Below are 19,921 nucleotides of genomic sequence, written 5' to 3'. Positions count from 1 at the left end.
GTTTAGACATAGTGGGTGGTTGACTGTCCAAGTGGGAGAAGGATATGCATGATTGAACGGAGGAAAGACGAGGAGCAGGAGGGCTTTGCATCAGTTGGGCCATGTTTGCACCGCCTGACTATCCTGGGTTACAATAGGCAGAGGGCCTTCTCAGTAGTGGCACCCTCCCTGTGGAATGCCCTCCCTTTGGATATCAAGGAGATAAAGAATTACACAACTTTTAGAAGACATCTGAAGGCAGCCCTGTATTGGGAGGTTTTTAATGTTTGATGTTTTTATTATGTTTTTAGATGCGCTGTGAGCCACCCAGAGTGGCTGGGGAATGCAGCCAGATGGGCAGAGTATAAATAATAAAAGTATTACTATTATTACTATTATTATTATTAGTGTGGTAAAGAACAAAAGGACATCATATAATGGGCCCTGCTTTGCCATTGGCTATCCTTCTCTCTAGGGACGCGGGTGGCGCTGTGGGTTAAACCACAGAGCCTAGGACTTGCTGATCAGAAGGTCGGTGGTTCGAATCCCCGCGATGGGGTGAGCTCCTGTTGCTTGGTCCCTGCTCCTCCCAACCTAGCAGTTCGAAAGCACGTCAAGTGCAAGTAGATATCAAGTGCACATCAAGTGCAAGTAGGTACCGCTCCGGCGGGAAGGTAAACGGTGTTTCCGTGCGCTGCTCTGGTTCGCCAGAAGCGGCTTAGTCATGCTGGCCACATGACCTGGAAGCTGTACGCCGGCTCCCTCGGGCAATAAAGCGAGATGAGCGCCACAACCCCAGAGTCGGTCACGACTGGACCTAATGGTCCTTTTTTTTATCCTTCTCCAATGATCACTTACAGGACTGCACGTGACACAGACAGATGGACGGAGTAGTGGAATGCAGTACAGGGAGAGGAGGAGTTGTCAATGAGCATTGTGCTGTGGCATGCCAATCATTCTCCTCTCTCTACCACCCCACATAATCATCCAGGGCAGGGCAGGATGCTGTTTGCCACACCCCTAACCTGCCACCTAGGGCACATGTCCTCATTTGCCCTCCCTCAGTCTGATTCTTCTCCCCCCCCCCCACAATGCACATACACTATTACACAGAATCAACTCAATATAACACAATTGAATAAAAAAGCACTCTGAGTCCAATTAGAACTTTTTTTAAAAAGCAACCCTTTACCAAATATGAAAAGAATAACAGATGTCAAAGAGCCTATTGTTAAGCGATCAATCCTGACACTTATCTTCATTTGATCTGAGATGTAACTGTAGGATATTATTACTGCAATAATTGTTAAATTTCTGCTGAGTGAACAGGCTCTTAGAACTTCTGGGACTGTCATATGTTTCAACTGTTCCTATTTACCAGTAGTGTATCCCTGATAAAACACTTCCAACTCTATGTTTGTCTTGCTACAGGGCCAGCACCAGGCTTTGAAGGACCTCACCATTACCACTGGCTACTGTTCCTCCTCTTTCCTTGCCATTGGCCTGAGTTGCCAGGAAGAAATGAGCAAGCAGGCAGTTGGATTTATTGCTCCTCCTCACCATTGTTTGCACCAGAGTAAGAGTTGGCTGAACAAGCAGGTGGTAATGGTGAAAAGGAGGAGCAAGCCACATGGCTCTTGTTAGTGAGTCCCCAGATGGGCCGGGGGCCCTTGGCAGATGCTAGCCATGCCAACCCTTGATGCCAGTTCTGCCTTATTAACAAAAAGCTGTAGGCTGCTAGAGTTGCCATTCTTCAGGGTTCATCTGCCTTCCCTGGATATCCAAGTCCTACAAGAGATAGTTGAAAGAGCTGGGTGTGCAAAACTTGGAGAGGAGAAGAACAAGGAGACAAAAAAGGTGGCCTTCAGATACCCAGAGGGCTGTCATGTAGAGGATGGAACACATTTGTTCCTAGCTGTTCCACTTCCGGTTTTGACTCCTGGTTCCTGATTCCTGGCTCACCTCGTGATCCCGCCCTTACAGGCACTAATCCTTGGTATAATAGTCTTGTGACAAGCATCTACCTATTTTGATCAGAGTAATAATGCAGGATAACCTCTTTACAGAGAGCTTTGGAAAACAGTACTTATGTTCACAGTGTCTCCAGTGATGGACTTGCAGAGCAGGGCTATGGTGAGAGAGTGAAAAATCTTTCACCCCTCTCTCTCCCTAACTTGTTAGTTACCCATGGCAAATTATCTCTCAGATACCCATTTCCATGTCTTATTTGCTAACATTATCCTGCAATTGAAATACCCTCTAAAAAATCTCCAGATGCTTGAAATGTAAAAGGAAGAGCTTAGTTTTCAGCCAAGTTTTGTAAGCAATATGGGACATGCTCTTAATCAGAACAAGCTATTGTGTAAATCTCCTTTTGAGTCACTTAGAAACAGTTTATTATACACTGGATTCCAAAGGGAGAATTTTTATAAAGTGACAAAACTGGAAATGATTTTTTCTTACATACCAGCTCACAACAGAGTGTGTTAAAAGCTAATAACTGGAGGGAGGCTTTCTTCTTATTCTTTTTACTTCCACTAGACTCAGGAGCCACAGTTGGCCAAGCCTATGCTCAAGAAGGATATTTTAGAGTTGGAAAAGGTTCAGGAAAGAGTAACCAAAATCATCACAAGGAAGCAGTAACTCCCCTCTGAGGAAAGGCTGTAGCATTTGGGGCTTTTTGGTTTGCAGAAAAGTTGAGTAAGAGGTGACATGTTAGAAGTTAAAAAATTATGCATAGCATAAGTGAGAATGGTTAGAGAAAAGTTTCTGTCTCTCGCTTTCTCATAGCACTGGAACTCACATACATCAAATGAAGCAAACTGTTTGGGACATTCAGGACAGATAAAAATACAGTGCATAGTTCAATTATGGAATTTGCTCCTACAAGAGGCAGTGACAGCCTCTTTAAAAGAAGATTAGCACACCAGTGGAGGATATGGCTATCAGTGCCTACTAGCCATGATGACTATGTTCTTCCTCCACTGTCAAAAGGTAGTGCCCTGCCTAATACCAGTTGCTAGGAACCCCAGAAGGGGAGAATGCTGTTGTGTTGAGATCCTGCTTGGCATCCAGTTGGCCACTGTGAGAAAAGGATGCTGAACTAGATGGGCCATTGTCCTGATCAAGCATGCTGTGCTTACGTTTTTACCCTCTAAAGACTGAAAGCACCTGATGCTCCCTGGATCCAATTGTCACGCAGCACGTATCAGTGAAGATAGAAGAATACGTTATACAGCGCAGACTATTTTACCATCTAATCCAGTATTATCTACTCTGAATGCCAGCACCTCTGATTGCCCAGTGCCAGAAAAACACACTCTAAGTTCTGCCCCCCCCCACTACTAGACTGAGCCTGGAGAGAAAGATGGACTTTCTACTGTATGCACTACAGCAGAGAACTCAGCTTACTCTCATGCTGCTTGGGGGATACAGGACTTTCTTGGCTCAGCTGCTTTGCCACCCACTCCAAAGTTTTCTCCGCAACAACACAACAACACCATAATGTGCTTTATTGGCAGTAACTCCCTCTCTCTCTCTCCAGGAGAGCTTTTTGCAATATTTGAAGACATTCAGCCTGTCCTCCAGTCACATGCTTTTGTGTGGTGGTGGTGGAGCAGGATGCCTGCAGAAGAGGCACCCTCAAATTTTGGAGGCTGATAGAGTTATGTCCTCATCCAGGGCAATATAGAAGTGGGTGCAGAGGGCTTTTATCTCAAGTGGGTCATGGCTTTGCCACAGGGAACAGGATGCTGTACTAGATGAGCATATGCAGTGCAGGGATGCAAAGATCCGCCCAGTGCCCCCCCAGCTTGCTCAGTCCCAGGGGCACAGGAGGGCGGAGCTGGCCGGCTGCCTTAGTGTCTCGCTGACTCAGCAGCCCCTGAACTCGTGGCACAGAGCCGCCCGCAGCAAAAGAGCCCACCATGGCACTCCGACAGACGGGCAGGCTCTTCCCTGGACTCAACTCTTGGGCCCCAGACTCTCAGCCTGGCACCCCTGAGAGCCCGGTGTCCAGGTGCCCCACACTTCTAGCACTTATGGGTAAGACAGCCCTGTAGATGAGACTGCTTTGTTCCCAAAGGGACCTTCTTGTGTTATGATGTTATTGGTGTATCATCTAAATCAGAGTCCTCCCAGGGTCATGAAAAATTATATTCTCAGAACCACCACAAATAAGTGCTTGTTAGAAAAGAACATGTCTTTCAATCATTTAATGTTGCCCAATATTGGACCTTATGGAAAGCTTCAGACAGTATGCGTGAGATGTGTGCTAAAGTAAGTCCTGCTCATATTGAATCTTCTTCTATGAGTCTTCACCACAGATGAGTTCGTAATTCTTTACCCATGAGAATTCGTTTTTCATTTTGTTCTGAAATGAAAACAAGAAGCTGCAGAGTTGATTTGGATTGTATTGATTAAAATTTATTTTCTCCCAGTCAAGTCAAATTGACTTTGCTCACAATATTAATTCCATGATGATACTACAGCTCTGTGTGAGAGGACTTTTGGAAAAAAGTCTGTATGAATGAATCCAAATTAAAATATATTATAACTGAACATTTGTTTTCTCCCTATGAACCTAATAAATAAAATGAGATCACTTAGGTCTGCTATAACATGCTAGACACAAGTAAGAGGTACATAGTGATAATCAGGGTTGGAAAGACTCCATGCGGCTAAGTGTCTGGTGCTTGTATATGCTGGGAATCACAAGTGGGAAGAGTGCTGTTGGACTCAGGTCCTGCCTTCGTACTTTTCATAGGCATCTGGTTGGCCACTGGAAACAGGATATTAGACCGGATGGGCCATTAACCTGATCCAGCAGGTTTTTTAATGTTCTTATTTGGTTTTGATCTGTATAGAAAAGCTACCATATTTTTTGCTCTATAGGACGCACCTGACCATAGGACGCACCTTGTTTTAGAGGGGGAGAACAAGAAAAAAAATTCTCCCCCTCTCTGCGCAGTGCCCCTTCAGCGAAGCGGCAGGAGAAACAGAGCCCCTTCCATTTCTCCTCCCTCTTCGCTGAAGGGGCGCTGCGCAGCAATCCCTCTTTCACATTGGAGAGTCTTGCTCTCCAGGCTTCAGTGAAAGGAACCTGAAGCCTGGAGAGCGAGAGGGGTCGGTGCGTACTGACCCCTCTCGCTCTCCAGGCTTCAAAGATAGCCGCCTGAAGCCTGGAGAGTGAAGGCAACCCAAAGCCTCTGGAGCGCGGTGGGAGTTCCTGCCACACTCCGGAGGCTTCAGGCGGCTATCCCTGAAGCCTGGAGAGCAAGAGGGGTTGGTGCGCACCAACCCCTCTCACTCTCCAGGCTTCAGCGAAAGCAACGCGAAGCGCGGCAGGAGTGCTCCCACTGCACTTCCGAGGCTTCGCGTTGCTATTGCTGGAGCCAAGGAGCCTGCATTCGCCCCATAAGACGCACACACATTTCCCCTTAATTTCTGGAGGGGAAAATGTGCATCTTATAGAGCAAAAAATACGGTACTTTCCCTGTAGACTTAGAGGGGACATGAAGCCAATGGAGGACTCCGTCACTCTTCCACTTCTCCTATGTCTAGAAAGCACAGGGCCAAGTGGTTTTCCACTTGACCCACACTTTCTAGGCATGAGTCTGAGCAATTTCCCCCTTGCCCCACTTCTTTCTCAGGGAAAACCCGCTTTTTAGCTCTGAATCAGAGGAAATGTCAATCTTGGGGAAAACCAAATTGCCATTTGCTCCAATTGAGCGCTAAAGAGAGTTTTCCACTGGGGGAAAGCAGTGGTACAACAGGAAGTATGTGAAAGCCCTAACACAAACCAACTCCTATATCAGATTGGATCCTCTGAATACTTGAGGAATCTTGAAAGATTCTTGGGCTCAGACTTACAACCCTGAGATTAAGAGTTTCATGCTACACCAAGTAAGCTGAATATAAGGGGGATTTTTTGAATTTTAAGCGAAGTCAGGAATTTCTGGGGCATATGGCAACCCAGTCCCCCCCCCATGCCCCCCATTTTCCAGGTTTTGTTTTGTTAAAAATTAAATTCCAGGGGAGGCTGCACCCCAGTGGCAATGGAAGTGATGGGGTGGGGGAGGGATGAAGGCAATACAGCTGCCATGAGTCTGGCCATTTTCATTTGGGAGGGTTGGGGGGAGTTTTGCAGGGGTTTTTTTCTTCCTGTTGGAGCTGGTCAGAATGGCCATCCAGATGGACTGGGCGGTAATCAGCCTGCGGTGTCACGGTCCTGCAAGAGGAAAACCAGTGGGTCTCCTCTGCCAGGTGTGGCGGTTATTCATAAAACTCTGCTAAGTGTGCCTCATGTGCAGTTTGGGGCAGAAAAAAAAATCTGCATTTCCTGTCTTCCTTCTTGAAATCCACAGCCGACGGTGATGGAGCAGAGACGCTTCGGCTGCTGGTGGTCATCTTCCTGGTTGAAGCCACCCCCCCTGCAACGGAATGAGTGCAGCTGGACTCAACAACTTTGGGGATGTCAGGAATTCTACTTTTTGAAATATGGCAAGCCTATCTCTTATGGTTTACAGATAACTCTTGTCATGTCCTTTGAAAACAGTCTTGCATTCCCATAGTCTTCTCAACTACATTTTATGGATGATCGCCTGGATGGATGCATGTGGGAACATACTTTGGCATTAAATGGAACTTAAAGGGAGACAGTGTGGTTACTAGTCATACCAAAGAGGGCATTTTGTCAGATACAGCTTTTCTCATCCATGCAGCACTTTGACCTGAAAATCGCATTGGCCCAAATCCTCTTTTTTACACATCTCCTGTCTATCTGTAACACAAAGTTCTCTGAACACAAAAGGAACTAGACTTCTGCCATTTCTGAACAATGGTGCATACATTAAGCTGTGAGCACCATATTATCATTAATCCCCTCTTGCTTTTCATCACTTAGAGTAAGATTCTTTTTTAAGCACACTTCTTTCATTTAATGATGTCTAAAGCTTATGGGATGTAGAATATGATGCTATAAGTGGCAAGGAACTGCAGCCCTGCAGGAGGTAGAAATATTGAAAGAGGTAATCATGCCTGCTGCCATCAGGTCAAGCTATACATCACAAGACAATTCTCTCTTTTTTTCCCATTTCTTCTTTTTCTTTCTTAACCCAAAGCAGCTGGGTTAAGAAGAGCAGAAAAGGCTGCTTAATCCTTTACTGTACAGTAATTTCCTGCCAGCTTGAAATCTCCCTCCCAAAGCTGCATTTTCACCTGTGGAGATAGGGTAAAATATTTGGAGAGCCTGTATTATTATTTTTATTATTGTCCTGTAGCTCAGGCCATAGCCACAAGAGGGCCCGTGGTGCCTCTCCCCCACCCACCCCCTATTTTATCTTGTTTCCTAAACTACTATGCAAGCATTAACATTTGAAAACTAAAGTCAAATTGAAATTTAAAAAATTGTAAAAAGAAAGAAAAGGTAAATCCAAAACCCAATTATATGTGCAGCCAAAAGAGAAAGCGTCTAAGCAGGATTTTACCCAGCTATTCAATTAAAAGTAAATCCGCTCTCGCCTGACCAAGGAGTGTGAAGTCGGGGGGATAATGGACAATCATTAGCCCCTTTCTTTTGAATTCTGTTTCATTTACATTGATTACTATTAACAGCCAGGCAGATAAATTTCTGCTCAGGTAAGTTTGTCCTGCTGTGTTTAATGGAGCTTACTCACAGGTAGGTAGATACAAGATAGCAGAAGGGTGCAATCCTATTGGCTTTGGGAGGGTGTCAAGTGACTTCCCATATAGGACAAGTTGTTCAGACAGAGGAGTGGGATTGGCCCTTGAGAGCAGCTGACTTAGTACACAGACAAATATGGAGCCAAATGGTGTCCTTGAAACACAGTACTCAGACTATCAGGATTTCTCTGGAAATACAGTGGTACCTCAGGTTAAGTACTTAATTTGTTCTGGAAGTCCGTACTTAACCTGAAACTGTTCTTAACCTGAAGCACCACTTTAGCTAATGGGGCCTCCTGCTGCTGCCGCGCTGCCGGAGCACGATTTCTGTTCTCATCCTGAAGCAAAGTTCTTAACCTGAGGTAATATTTCTGGGTTAGCAGAGTCTGTAACCTGAAGTGTATGCAACCCAAGCATATGTAACCTGAGGTACCACTGTAGTGCTGATGGGACTGCCTTCCACATGCTGGTGCCCTCCAAATAACAGTGGACTACAATTCCCATCACACCTGACCATTTGCCATGACAGCTGGGGCTGATGGGAGTTGTAGTCTAAAACAGCTGGAGGGCAATGGCTTGGGGGAGGCTAGTGTAGAAGGCTTTGAAGCACACACAGACACACAAAATACTATATGATATAAGCACACTCATAAATAAAATAATAGAGGTCTATATATATATATATTTGCACTCAATGATGAAGCCTAATGTATGTTCATAAAGAGAAAAAAGTAATACATTGTTATCTAAAAGATCTTTCTTCTTTAAACCCATCTGTGGAAACTGAACACATAATTCACTGTGCATCTAAGGAGGTGTCAAAGGATTAATATGCTGTAATGTATCTCTCCACATGAATCTCTATCGGAAGATAAAACTGATTGGGGCATAACTGCAATTGCAGTCAAAGCTCCTTGGAGAACTATTTGTTATTATCTGAGGGAGAAACAATAGGCAGATGAAGAGACACCCCCCCCGCAACCCCAGATCAGATGCAGCACCTAGTTGTTCCTAAAACAGATAAGGAGGTCCTCTTATGGATCAGCAACTGCTTTTTCTTTTAAAGGCAGGAGGCAGGAATAAATTAGTCTTCCCCAACCTGATACCCTCCAGAGCTTTTGGACTACAACTCTGATCAGCCCTGGGCAGCATAGTCCAAAAGATCTGGTGGGCATCAGATTGGGGAAGGATGAAATAAATTAACAGTTTTCATTTACCGTATTTTTCACTCCATAAGACGCACTTTTTTCCTCTTAAAATCTAAGGGGAAATGTCTGTGTATCTTATGGAGCGAATGTGTGGTCCCTGGGGCTGGGGGGAGACCCAGGCTTCACCCGCCACCCCCGACCTGCTCTTTGGGAGTGGGGGGAAGCCAGGCTTCCCCCGCCAGCCCCACAAGCCCTGGGGAGGCTTTGCTCAGCTATCCCTGGCTTTTGAGGGAGGTGGGAGCGGGAGGTGGGAGCCAGGGATAGCTGCACTCCCTTTAAAGAGCTGCGCGGAGTGTGTGTGTGGCTCTTGGGGGCTTTTCCCCGAGGAGGGAGAAGGGCAGCTCGTCTGTGAAACGGAGTGCTGAGCAGAGCCTGGGATGCATACAGGCTCTGCTCAGCGCTCCCTTTATATAATATTTTTTTCTTGAATCCTCCTCCCCCCAAAAGTAGGTGTGCCTTATGGTCAGGTGCGCCTTATGGAGCGAAAAATACGGTAGCTGAAGTACGGTAGCTGAAGTTATAAACAGGAGCAGTGTGTCATTTTTGAACAGGTGCAGGGAAACAGTGATTATCCTAGATAAATAGGGATATTTGGAGCTTTATATAGGTCTCAGGGTTGCATACTATATAAGAGAGCTATACTGATGATAACCAGCTGTGATGCACCTTTCCAGCTAATGCCAAAGAGGTTTTAAATTGTTTCCTACATGCACTGTAGGACAGGATAGGGGTTAATAAACTGATACACAATCCAGATATGATATAAATGATGTCTAGTTCAAGGTACAGCCTGCTTTTGATTGGGTTGCCTTACTTCTGGTTATTCATGTGATACTCATGTGCACCAGCTACATCCTTTCCTGGAAAAGATAGATACCATGACAGTAATATATGCATTTGTACGTTTCCGAGCACAATTCAAAGTGTTGGTGCTGACTTTTAAAGCCCTAAACAGCTTTAGCCCAGTATAGCTGAAGGAGCGTCTCCACCCCCATCATTCTGCCCGGACACTGAGGTCCAGCTCTGAGGGCCTTCTGGCGGTTCCCTCACTGCAAGAAGCCAAGTTACAGGGAACCAGGCAGAGGGCCTTCTCGGTAGTGGCACCCGTCCTGTGGAACGCCCTCCCATCAAACAAACAAACAAACAAACAAATAAACAACTATATGACATTTAGAAGGCATCTGAAGGCAGCCCTGTTTAGGAAAGTTTTTAATGTCTGAAGTTTTAATGTATTTTTAACCTTCTGTTGGAAGCCACCCAGAGTGGCTGGGGAAACCCAGCCAGATGGGTGGGGTAGAAATTAATAATAATAATAATAATAATAATAATAATAATAATAATACACTTTCCAGTTACATTAGTGAAGTATGATCTACATCTGAATGCCACTGAAGAGTGTTCAGAAACTGCATTTGGCATAAAATGCAGAAGCCAAATTGTTTTGTGGTGCATGTTTTCTAGATCATTTTATGGTGGAATTGTATTTATTTCACTGGCTGCCTTTTTCTTTTCCCCCACTCCCAATTCTCAGTGCTGATGCTTACCTTTAAGGTCCTCTACCTGCCTCCTCCCACTCCTCCCATATGAATCTCTCTCTCTCTCTCTCTCTCTCTCTCTCTCTCTCCACACACACACACACACACACTGGTTTAGTTGATAGGAAGGCAAGACAGGGACTTTTCTGTGACAACACCCTGTTTATGGAATTCCCTCCCTAAGAAAGGTAGATTGGCCTCATCCCTGATGACTTTGCCATGAACAGCAAAACCATTTTACCATTTTTCTTCTACCTGGTTTCAGGTGCTTTTTAATTTGATGTTGATGGTTTTTCATTTCCTCTTCTCTCTTTTTAATGTTTTGATCTGATTCTGTGTAAATTGATTGGCCTAATCTGGGCCTAATTGCTGTGCCAGCTCTTCCCACCCCAGCTGGCATGTTTGGCAGAGCTCTGGATGCAGTCATGGCCCTATGAACCCTCACTAGGCTGTATCCAGGATTCAGAATGAACCCTTAGCAGTGAGGATAGCAGTTCCGTTGATGATGGAACAGGAAGTCCTGTTGTTTTGAAAACTTAGAAAGAGTAAGATGGTGACCCCCCTTCTTCTTCTTCTTCTTCTTCTCCTTCTTCTTCTCCTTCTTCTTCCCTCTCCCCCACACCCACACCCCAATACCTCCCTAGTTTCACCACCATCTACATTCTATCCCCAGCTATCTCCCTTTCAATCATCCAGCTACCCCACTAGGCTTTGTCTGATTCCACAACCACCAAGAGAGACTTTGGCTTTAGTATAAGGCAGGAAGTATTCTATCCTTAATCATTTTTATCATGGCACCATTATAGCTACTTTTCCCTGGCATGTACCTAGCAATACTGAGAAACTAATAAAACCCGAACAGCATCTAGAATGAAAATGGCTGCATTATTATTAGGCTCTTTTGGGATAAGCGGAAATTAAAACAAAGAGATTTCTGGGTAATTGTATACTAATGAGACCATGAAAGCCATTCTCTAGAGGCACTCTTTCCGGTTCAAAAAAGACATAAATAAGTATCTTTGTGCCCTCATTACTTTTGCTGGGAGGGGAAAATAAAAAAGCTTTAACAGTGTGATGCTACAGTTTATAGAAAGTGTGTGCTGTTTTCATTGCAATGAAGTAAATCCACACACTTGCACTTGGAAATGTGGCTACTAAACCCAGTTCTGTGTGATAAAAATGCTGCTCTTGTATTCAGTGGGGAATGGATTTTCATACTGTTCTGTGAAGCCAGGAGAGAGTAAGCAATGATCCGATGTTAAAACAATGGCAGAGGGTAGCAGTTCCATAATATAAGGTGCCACCAGCACCGTTCTTCCACCTCTTTGCAATTAGCATGGCAACCTACCCACCCACCCTGGTGGTCGACATGGGTTTTCCTGACTGTTCCTTACAGAAAGTTGAGTAGGATTTTTTTCTTAAGTTTTCCTGATCAATCTTGGATTGTCTTGTTCTTGCCAATTGCATACAATAGGCAGGTTTGGTTGAATACATTTTAGAGAATTTGGTTAACTTTGGGTTGCAGTTGGTGGAAAAGGCATACCACAAAACTAAACAAACAATGTTCATTATGTTCAATAGGAATACTCTGAGTAGAACAAGCATTAAATACAACCCCTATATCTATGATATGTGCATAATACATTTTATTTATTTATACCCTCTAGCTACTCATCAAGACAAAGGAGCTATGCTGTCAACCCAGCATTGACAATTTCAGAAAAATCCAGCCCTTCTTATTGTCTTGAGCATCTTCTTCATCATCATCATTTTATTTGCATGCCACCTTTCCATGGTTAAAACCATGCTCAGATACAAATGCTGAGGCTGTTGACCCCAAGCCAAGAGTCTGTTCAACAGCCTCAGCATTTGTATCTGGAATCACAGGGCACCACCCTCCCAGGTCAGGTGGAAAAAATCCAGCCCAGAAGAGAACAAGTCTTACAGGACTCTCCACCCAGCAGTGGCATTCTTGTGGTTTTAGATTCTGTTTACCTTTGCTCTCCTCATGAGCTGAGCAACGGCTTCTATCTTGACCAGTGTAATATCAGTATAGGATGGCTCATCCCATGTCTGCATTTGAATTCACTGGATTTTCAGCTGAGTCCTTCCAGGAAGGACAAGGAATCCACTGCCCCATTAAATTGTCAGGGAAATGTATGTAAGTCATTATCTATGTCTATATCTCCATCTGTCTTTCTATATCTATCTATATTTTGGCTGTGACTGAAAATGCAAAGGGAATGTTTGCATAACATACATACAGCAATCATTTTTGATGTTAATGTGTAAGCTCTATGGGCAGCAATTTTTTAAATTTCATTTTGTCTAACAAATATTAATTTTGCTTCCCTGCAAACCCATCTTCTAGAACAATTGGTTGTATTAATAATAGCTTCAGACATCCTTTCTTGGTAGCATTCTCTCCCCCCCCCCTCCATTTGTACTTGTGAGAAAATGTCATGAAATAGGCTTTCAATGAGTTTGCATTAACTGATGGTGGATATCACAGTTCATTGTTAAAATAATTTTAGGGGAAAGGAAAGAAGAATAGGACTAAGAGAGGTTAAAATAATTAAAGAGAGGTTAAAATAATCATAAGGGGTTTTTGTTATGTTCAAAGAAAGAGGAAGAACAAGGAAGTAGTACAGTAGGTTCTCTGCATGGAGAAGACAGAGAAATGCTACTGGGTGACAAAGAGAAGATGGAACTGCTCATCATCTACATTGCCTCTGTCTTCACCTGAAAGGAAACAATGCCCAACCTTGTGATAACAGAATAAATGATACAAGGAGGGAGCTGCAGCCGAAGATAGGAAAAGAAGTGGTAATGGAACACCTAGCTTCTTCAGATTAATTCAGATCTTCAAGGTCCGATGAACTTCATCCAAGGGGACTAAAGGAACTTGCATATGTAAGATCAGAGCTTCGGTCTTTGAGAATTCCTGGAGAACAGGTTACATCCCTGTGGATTGGAAGTGAGCAAATGTTATCTGCATCTTCTAAAAAAAGGGGGGGATCCATGCAACTACTGATCAGTCATCGTTACCAGGAAAGGTCCTAGAACAGATAATTAAACAATCAATCTGTAATTACTAAGAGACAGCACGGGTTTTTAAAAAACATGTCATGCCAGATTAATCTTTTTTTTTTATGGAGTTACAAGCTTGGTGAATCAGGGGAGTTCTGTGGATGTAACATACAGATTTCATAAAAGCTTTCTACAAAGTACCTCCCCACACTATGATATTCTTGTAGAGAAGCTGGTAAAATGTGGGCTAGACTATGTTACTGTTAGGGGGGGTTGTAGCTGGTTGACTTTCCAAACCCAAAGAGTGCTCACTAATGGTTCCTCATCATCCTGGAAAGCAGTGATAAGTGGGGTGCCCCACGGGCCTGGTGTTGCTCAAGATTTTTCTAAATGGATTTCAATAGATGAATTACAATAGGGACAAATGAAAGGTTCAACACTTAGGCAAAAATAATCAGATGCACAAATATAGGATGAGGGAGACCTGGCTTGACAATACATCTAGGGGTCTCAGTAGACCGCAGGCTTAACATGAGTCAGCAGCAGCTAAAAAAGCTAATGCAGTTCTAGATTCAAGTAGGTAGCCGTGTTGGTCTGACGCAGTAAGAATTAATTAAATAAATAAATAACCAGTCCAGTGGCACCTTAGAGACCAACTAAGTTTGTTCTGGGTATAAGCTTTCTTGTGCATGCACACTTCTTCAGATACTGCATCAACAGAAATATGGTGTCCAGATCAAGGGAAGTAATAGTGCTACTCTATTCTGCCTTGGTCAGACCACACCTGGAATACTGTGCCCAGTTCTGGGCACTACAATTTAAGAAGGCAATCAACAAACTGGAACAAGCTGGAATGTGCACAGAGAAGGGTGACCAAGATGATCAGTGGTCTGGAAACCAAGCCTTATGAGGCTTGAGGGAGCTGGCAATGTTTAGTTTGGAGAAGAATGAGAGGCAATATGATAGCCATCTTAAAATATCTGAAGGGCTGTCACATGGAGGAAGCTTGTTCTCTGCTGCTCCAGAGGGTGGGACCTGATTTAAGTGCAAGAAAGGAGATTCCAACTAAACATTGGGAATAACTTTCTGATGGTAAGATCTGTTTGACAGTGGAACTGACTACCTCAGAAGGTGGTGGCCTCCCATTCAATGGAGGTTTCTAAAGAGAGGTTGGGTGGCTATCTGTCAGGGATTCATTAGCTGTGGTTCTTACATTGCTGGGGTTGGATTATATGACTCCTGAGATTCCATCCAACTCTACAGTACTATGGTTCTATGTGTGTGTGGGGGGGGTGAAGAACTTTTTTTAGAAAAGATGTTGCCATCCCCATCATTACAGAAAACGCACCCTCCCTCCAAAAAGATTAATGTTGTCTCTCAGAATTCTTGGTGACAAAGAATTCAATTCTATTTGGGAGGGAGGAGGCTGAGGGTATTATCATCTCTCTAATGCTATCACCACTTCCCAGGGTTGCAGTACTATTTCTGAATATGGATGGACAGATATGTCAATATTGTTTTCTCTCAATTTCCCATTTTTTTCTAACCTTAAATACAATTACCCACATTTCTGCAGCCATGTGTTTGAGTGGTTTTCTTTTAATTTAAAAAAATCCTTATAAATACTTGTCAGCATTTTTGTGCAGATTTCTCCTAATAACCACATTTTGTATGCAATTCTGTCTAATGCATTATTTTTTGCAAAGCGGTTTCCCCAGTATAATGAATATTTAATGTTAATCTCACTAATATGTGCATTTATGTGCACACTTTAACATAGCACATATACATTTTTGTAGACATAATTTTGCAGAAGTGCATGGCAAAATTTGGAGGAGTGCAATTTTTGAAATATGAGTTCATTTCTGTTCACATATGGTTTCAAGAAATGTGCATTTGGTAGGTATGCCTTTAAATTGGAGTTTAATCAAATTTCTCCCCCCAACCCTATTTCTGAATCAGCTGCATGGCTTGAGATTATCTTTCACACAGGCTCAGCAAATTGAGAATGCCTTTTCACAACTTTGTAGTCCTTCATGTATATAAAATGTAATTATGTTGTTAACATTTTAAGCTTCTTCCTTGGGGGAGGTGTCTCCTTTTTATTTGTCTTCCTACTTGCTTTGAGAGATGGAAGCAAGCAAAATGCATTTCAAAACTGGCAGCATTTCATTACCTCTGGCTCCGATTGTCATCCACTGTGTGCATCTAGAGAAACATGGAACATTGTACTCCGCTGGTGTTGATTGTGTTTTCATATGTCTATATAATTACAAGCCAGGTTGCTGTGGGGTGTGTGTGTTCTGCAGGGGCTGCATGTGATGAAATATAGCCTAGGATTTCCCCACTGAACCTGTCTTTCCACGTTACCAAGGCAGTTCTGTGGAAGTCAGAGCTGTCGTCTGTCTCCTTGAGTCTGTGCCGCTGTGTTGTTCCATCGCTCCAATAAGCTAGTCTGCATTTCTGATACATACAGAAGGTGGGGACTGACAAACTGCTAAGCTTTGCCTAATGCAAACTGCATTTGGTATGCACAGCACATCATGCCGGCTATACTGCAGGGAGCAAGCAGTTATTGCACAAGCAAGCCAGGATAAACACTTTGGTTACTCTCCTTCTAAACGCCTCTTCTGGGAGGCAGAGGAAATAAATAGGGGGGAAGAGAGAGGCATTTGAAGTAACCTTTGAAAGGAGGAGGCAGCAACCAATAGTATTCCCTCACCCCCTCCCACTTCTTTCTAAAGAAATATATGGTATCTCTGCTATTATGGAGAAGAGGCAACATCTAGGGGTCCAGGAATGAGGGGAAGTAGCAACTTGTCTCAGGTAGGAAGCCCTTTTCAAACATCCTCTCTCAATACCTCTCTGTCGGGTACCACTTGTTTCTGTTGCAGTGGCTGTTGCTGACTTTTTGGAGACCTCGTGCCATTCTTTTCCTGAATGGAAACAAAAAAAACAAGAAAGACCTTGAGGGAGACTGAGTTGCCAATGACCTTCATGGCATTCCTTAGAAAGGTGTTACCCCTGAGTGATTTTTGAAAGTACAGAAAAGGTCTCCTTTCTCTCACCTGACTGTTAAGAGGCACGCATTTAGCGTGAAGATGCAGCTGGTGTAACTTGCAGCTGTTCCCTTATCATAAACCAGCCCATGTCATAAACCGTAAAAATGAAGCATTTTCAGGCAGAAACAGCTGCTATGTATATTTAGCGGCTGCATTGTTACTTTCCCCAAACTTATTATCATAAATTGATTGTGTGCTGCAAAGGAAGAGAATGTGCTCTGGTGTATTCAAAATGATGGCGAGAGTTAATGTACTATTATATTTTCATAGGCATGCATGAATATTTCATCGCGACTTTTCATAAACTTTTTTTCTGGGGCACTTCTGCCTTCCATTGCAAGTTGCTCTTCTTACTGCTTAATTGAGAGAGTTTGAAATGATCCAGTTTTGCTCAGGTTGCAGTTGCTGCAGTGATGAGGAAACTGCAAACAGGATGTTTACAAAGATATATACAAGGGAGTTACTGAGTGTTTCAGAAATTGTTGTCTTCATTTCCTCCCTGCCCCCCCCCCCCCGGAATATAGAGATGAATATAATCAGTTGCCTTGTTTGTTTTTCCTTTTCTTGTCCTGAGGTTCTTCTCTGACATTGCGTTTGTTCTGAGTGGGGGGAAAAAAGACTGAATATTATTCATTTTGCTTTTTTTGTAATGCAGGGTTCATCTGAATAAGGGCATTGTTTGTCATTTTTGAAGCATAAATGAATGGGGAAGCAGAGAATGATGTGTTAGAAACTAATGGGTGTTAAATATTCTCAACAAAAGCATAGATACTTAGGGTTGTATCTAACTCTATTATACCCACTGAAATTAATCAACCTAATTTGGTAATGTGTATTAATTGTGATGAGTTTACTTTTGAGTATGACTAATGCTGAATGCAGACCATATTTATGATGATCCCTTATTCAAACTTGGTAATAATATTCAAGTGAGCATGTTTCAGCCAGGCAGACGATATTGTTAAATTTCAAGGTTTAAATAAAAAAATTAGGATGTAGATTTTGCTTATGTATGGATGTGTGTGTGTGTGTTCACACGCATACAAAGTCCACAATTTATATACATTTAACTTGTGCACAATCAGTTTTATGCACTTCGCATAAAAAAGAAAGGAAAGGAAAGGAAAGGGACAGAAAGGGGATGTCCATCCGGAGGAAAAGACTTTGGCAATTTCACCCACTATTACACCCAATATGTTTGACTATATGCGATTTTGGCTTTAGATGCAATTCTCGGAATGTAACCCCCACATAAATTGTGGGTATACTGTATTTCAAAAATATAACACCAGGCCACTCCTTCTGTTTTATGAAAAATCATTTTGTTTGCAACAGATTTCTCTTTGGCCTTGTGAATACCACCAGATTCTGAGACCACTTTGTTTAACATTACCTACTTGATTTCTTGGGGGGCGGGATTGCTGGGGGTGGCATTCTAAAATATTTGAGATGCTAAGTAAAATAGAAAGATTTTAGTTTTAAAATATTTATCACTTCCATCACTCTGCACAGTTTGTATAACAGTGTGGATGATGTCAAATGTTAATCGTACTCAAAGCAAACCCATTGAAATAAGTGGACTTAAGTAATTGAAGTCCATTAATTTCAGTGGGCTTGCTATGAATATGATTCTGTTGGATATCTAATATATGAAGCCTAACTCTTTGATGATAGCTAAATCCTTTCTGTAAAATTAGGTTATTTGCATCGGAGAATGTTACATTGCCAAGGTGACATGTGTCTCTCTCTGTGTGTGTTTTTAATTCATTTTTAATTTAAAGTAACAAAACATACCTATACAAAGAAAAGAAAGCTTAGTAGTTGTACAGAAAGAAAAATAGTGGCTGATGTTTTAGACGTTCCAAGAAAAGCAATCTAATGAAAGTGTCTCTCCATAAGGTTCCATGAGTCGATGGAAATTGAAAACCATGTTTGTCTTAACAATGTCAATAAAAGGACAGCACATTGTATAAAAGATGTGTCTTACCACCCATCCCAATCAATATTCCTTTTTTGCAATGGTTAATTTGTTCATAAGCACAATGTCCCATACTTATGAAATTCAGGCTTCAAAAAGATTTGCACTTAAAGGTTTCCAATTTTTGCCATCACTAATCTAGCTGCAGTTAATAACTGGAGGATGAGGTCTTTACTGGTTATGTTATTAATATGAGGAATGAAATATAGTAGCGCTATTTTGGGGTCTAGTTGTAGCTATTGCCCCATCATTTGATTAATGGTTTGAAAAACATTTTCCCAAGAGGGAATAATTTTGGGGCACAACCACCACATGTGTACTAGAGTGCCCAGTAAATTGCATTCCCGCTAGCAAATGTTGGATGTGTTATGATTAATTCTATATAATCTGGCTGGGTACATGTACCAGTGATGTGCTATTTTTAAAGCAGTTTCTCAAATTCTAATTGAGATGGATCCAAATGGTAGGTTACTCCAAATTTGTTCCCAGAGTTGTTTCTCTAATTCTTCTCTAAAATCTTTTCCCCATTTTAGTCTTAATGAAGCAAGAGGAAGCATTGTGTAAGAATTTTATATACTTGAGAGATGATTCCCATTCTCAGTGGGTTGGTTGAGTTGAGTAGTTGCTCAAAACTATTTAAGCTACGTAATTCTTGAGTCCTTAAATTTGGCTGATTTAGTAAAGGTAAAATCTGATGTATCTCTAACCAGCCACATCTCCCAATATAGAATTTATTTCTGGGGCTGTAAGGGGCTTTTTACTCTGAGTTTAAATAATCCAATTGTTTCCCACCTGGTAAATGAGCTTGATTTGGCTGCTATGCGAAAGGAAGAGCGTTGAGTAACTGGGACTAAAGGGGAATCAAAAGGTAAAAGTTTCATTCTCCATTACCTCCATAGGATCATATCTGATTTTAGAAAGGGGTTAATAATGTCTTCTAGTGTTTTGTTGTCCATTTTCTGATAAGGGAGTGAATGCACGAAGTCTTGACCTCTATCATCCTCTATTTTTATCATGGGACCTAGTCTGAGCCTTGTGAAATAAAAGGATATTGTGTAAGTGTGTGGAATCTTCATACCATTTTAGATTAGGTATTGCTATACCTCCTTCCTTCTTGACCTTATAGAGGGTTTTATGAGGCTCTTGTTTTCATGAATCTCTCTCTCTTTGTCTGTCTCATCTACCTATCTATTATCTACCATCTATCTATCCAAATTAACATAGGTATGCTTATTTGTAAGACTCGGAACAAGTAAGTGTCCTGTTGGCCCCTCTTCCACCATCTCCTCTGACATAAGGTTACCAAGTGTCCCTGTTTCCCAGGGACAGTCCCCGGATTTACAAATCAGTCCCCTGACAAAATCCACTGAATTCAACTGAAGTTGAAACATGTCCCGGATTCATTGAAAAAAATCTGGTAACCTTACTCTGGCACCCCTTCGTGTT

General features: G+C 42.5%; 1 protein-coding gene and 1 long non-coding RNA gene across 2 annotated transcripts in view; one reads left to right on the top strand and one right to left on the bottom strand.

Moving 5' to 3' along the window:
* LOC310754690 (tigger transposable element-derived protein 1-like) overlaps window positions 1–13,151 on the top strand; it is a gene marked incomplete at its 3' end in the record, with an annotated part of 60,540 nt that extends 47,389 nt beyond the window's left edge. Inside the window, exon 3 of the mRNA XM_083596767.1 lies at window positions 13,029–13,151. Coding sequence (XP_083452893.1) covers window positions 13,029–13,151 — 123 coding nt within the window. The remainder of the gene's footprint in view (window positions 1–13,028) is intronic.
* LOC310754377 overlaps window positions 1–19,921 on the bottom strand; it is a 351,494-nt gene that overhangs the window by 322,523 nt on the left and 9,050 nt on the right. The gene's annotated exons all lie outside the window — the stretch shown is intronic.

Source organism: Podarcis filfolensis (assembly GCF_964270895.1).
Source record: "Podarcis filfolensis genome assembly, chromosome: Z".
Classification (NCBI taxonomy): domain Eukaryota; kingdom Metazoa; phylum Chordata; class Lepidosauria; order Squamata; family Lacertidae; genus Podarcis; species Podarcis filfolensis.
Note: the sequence above shows the minus strand (reverse complement) of the source record. Positions and strands in the feature narration are given on the sequence as shown.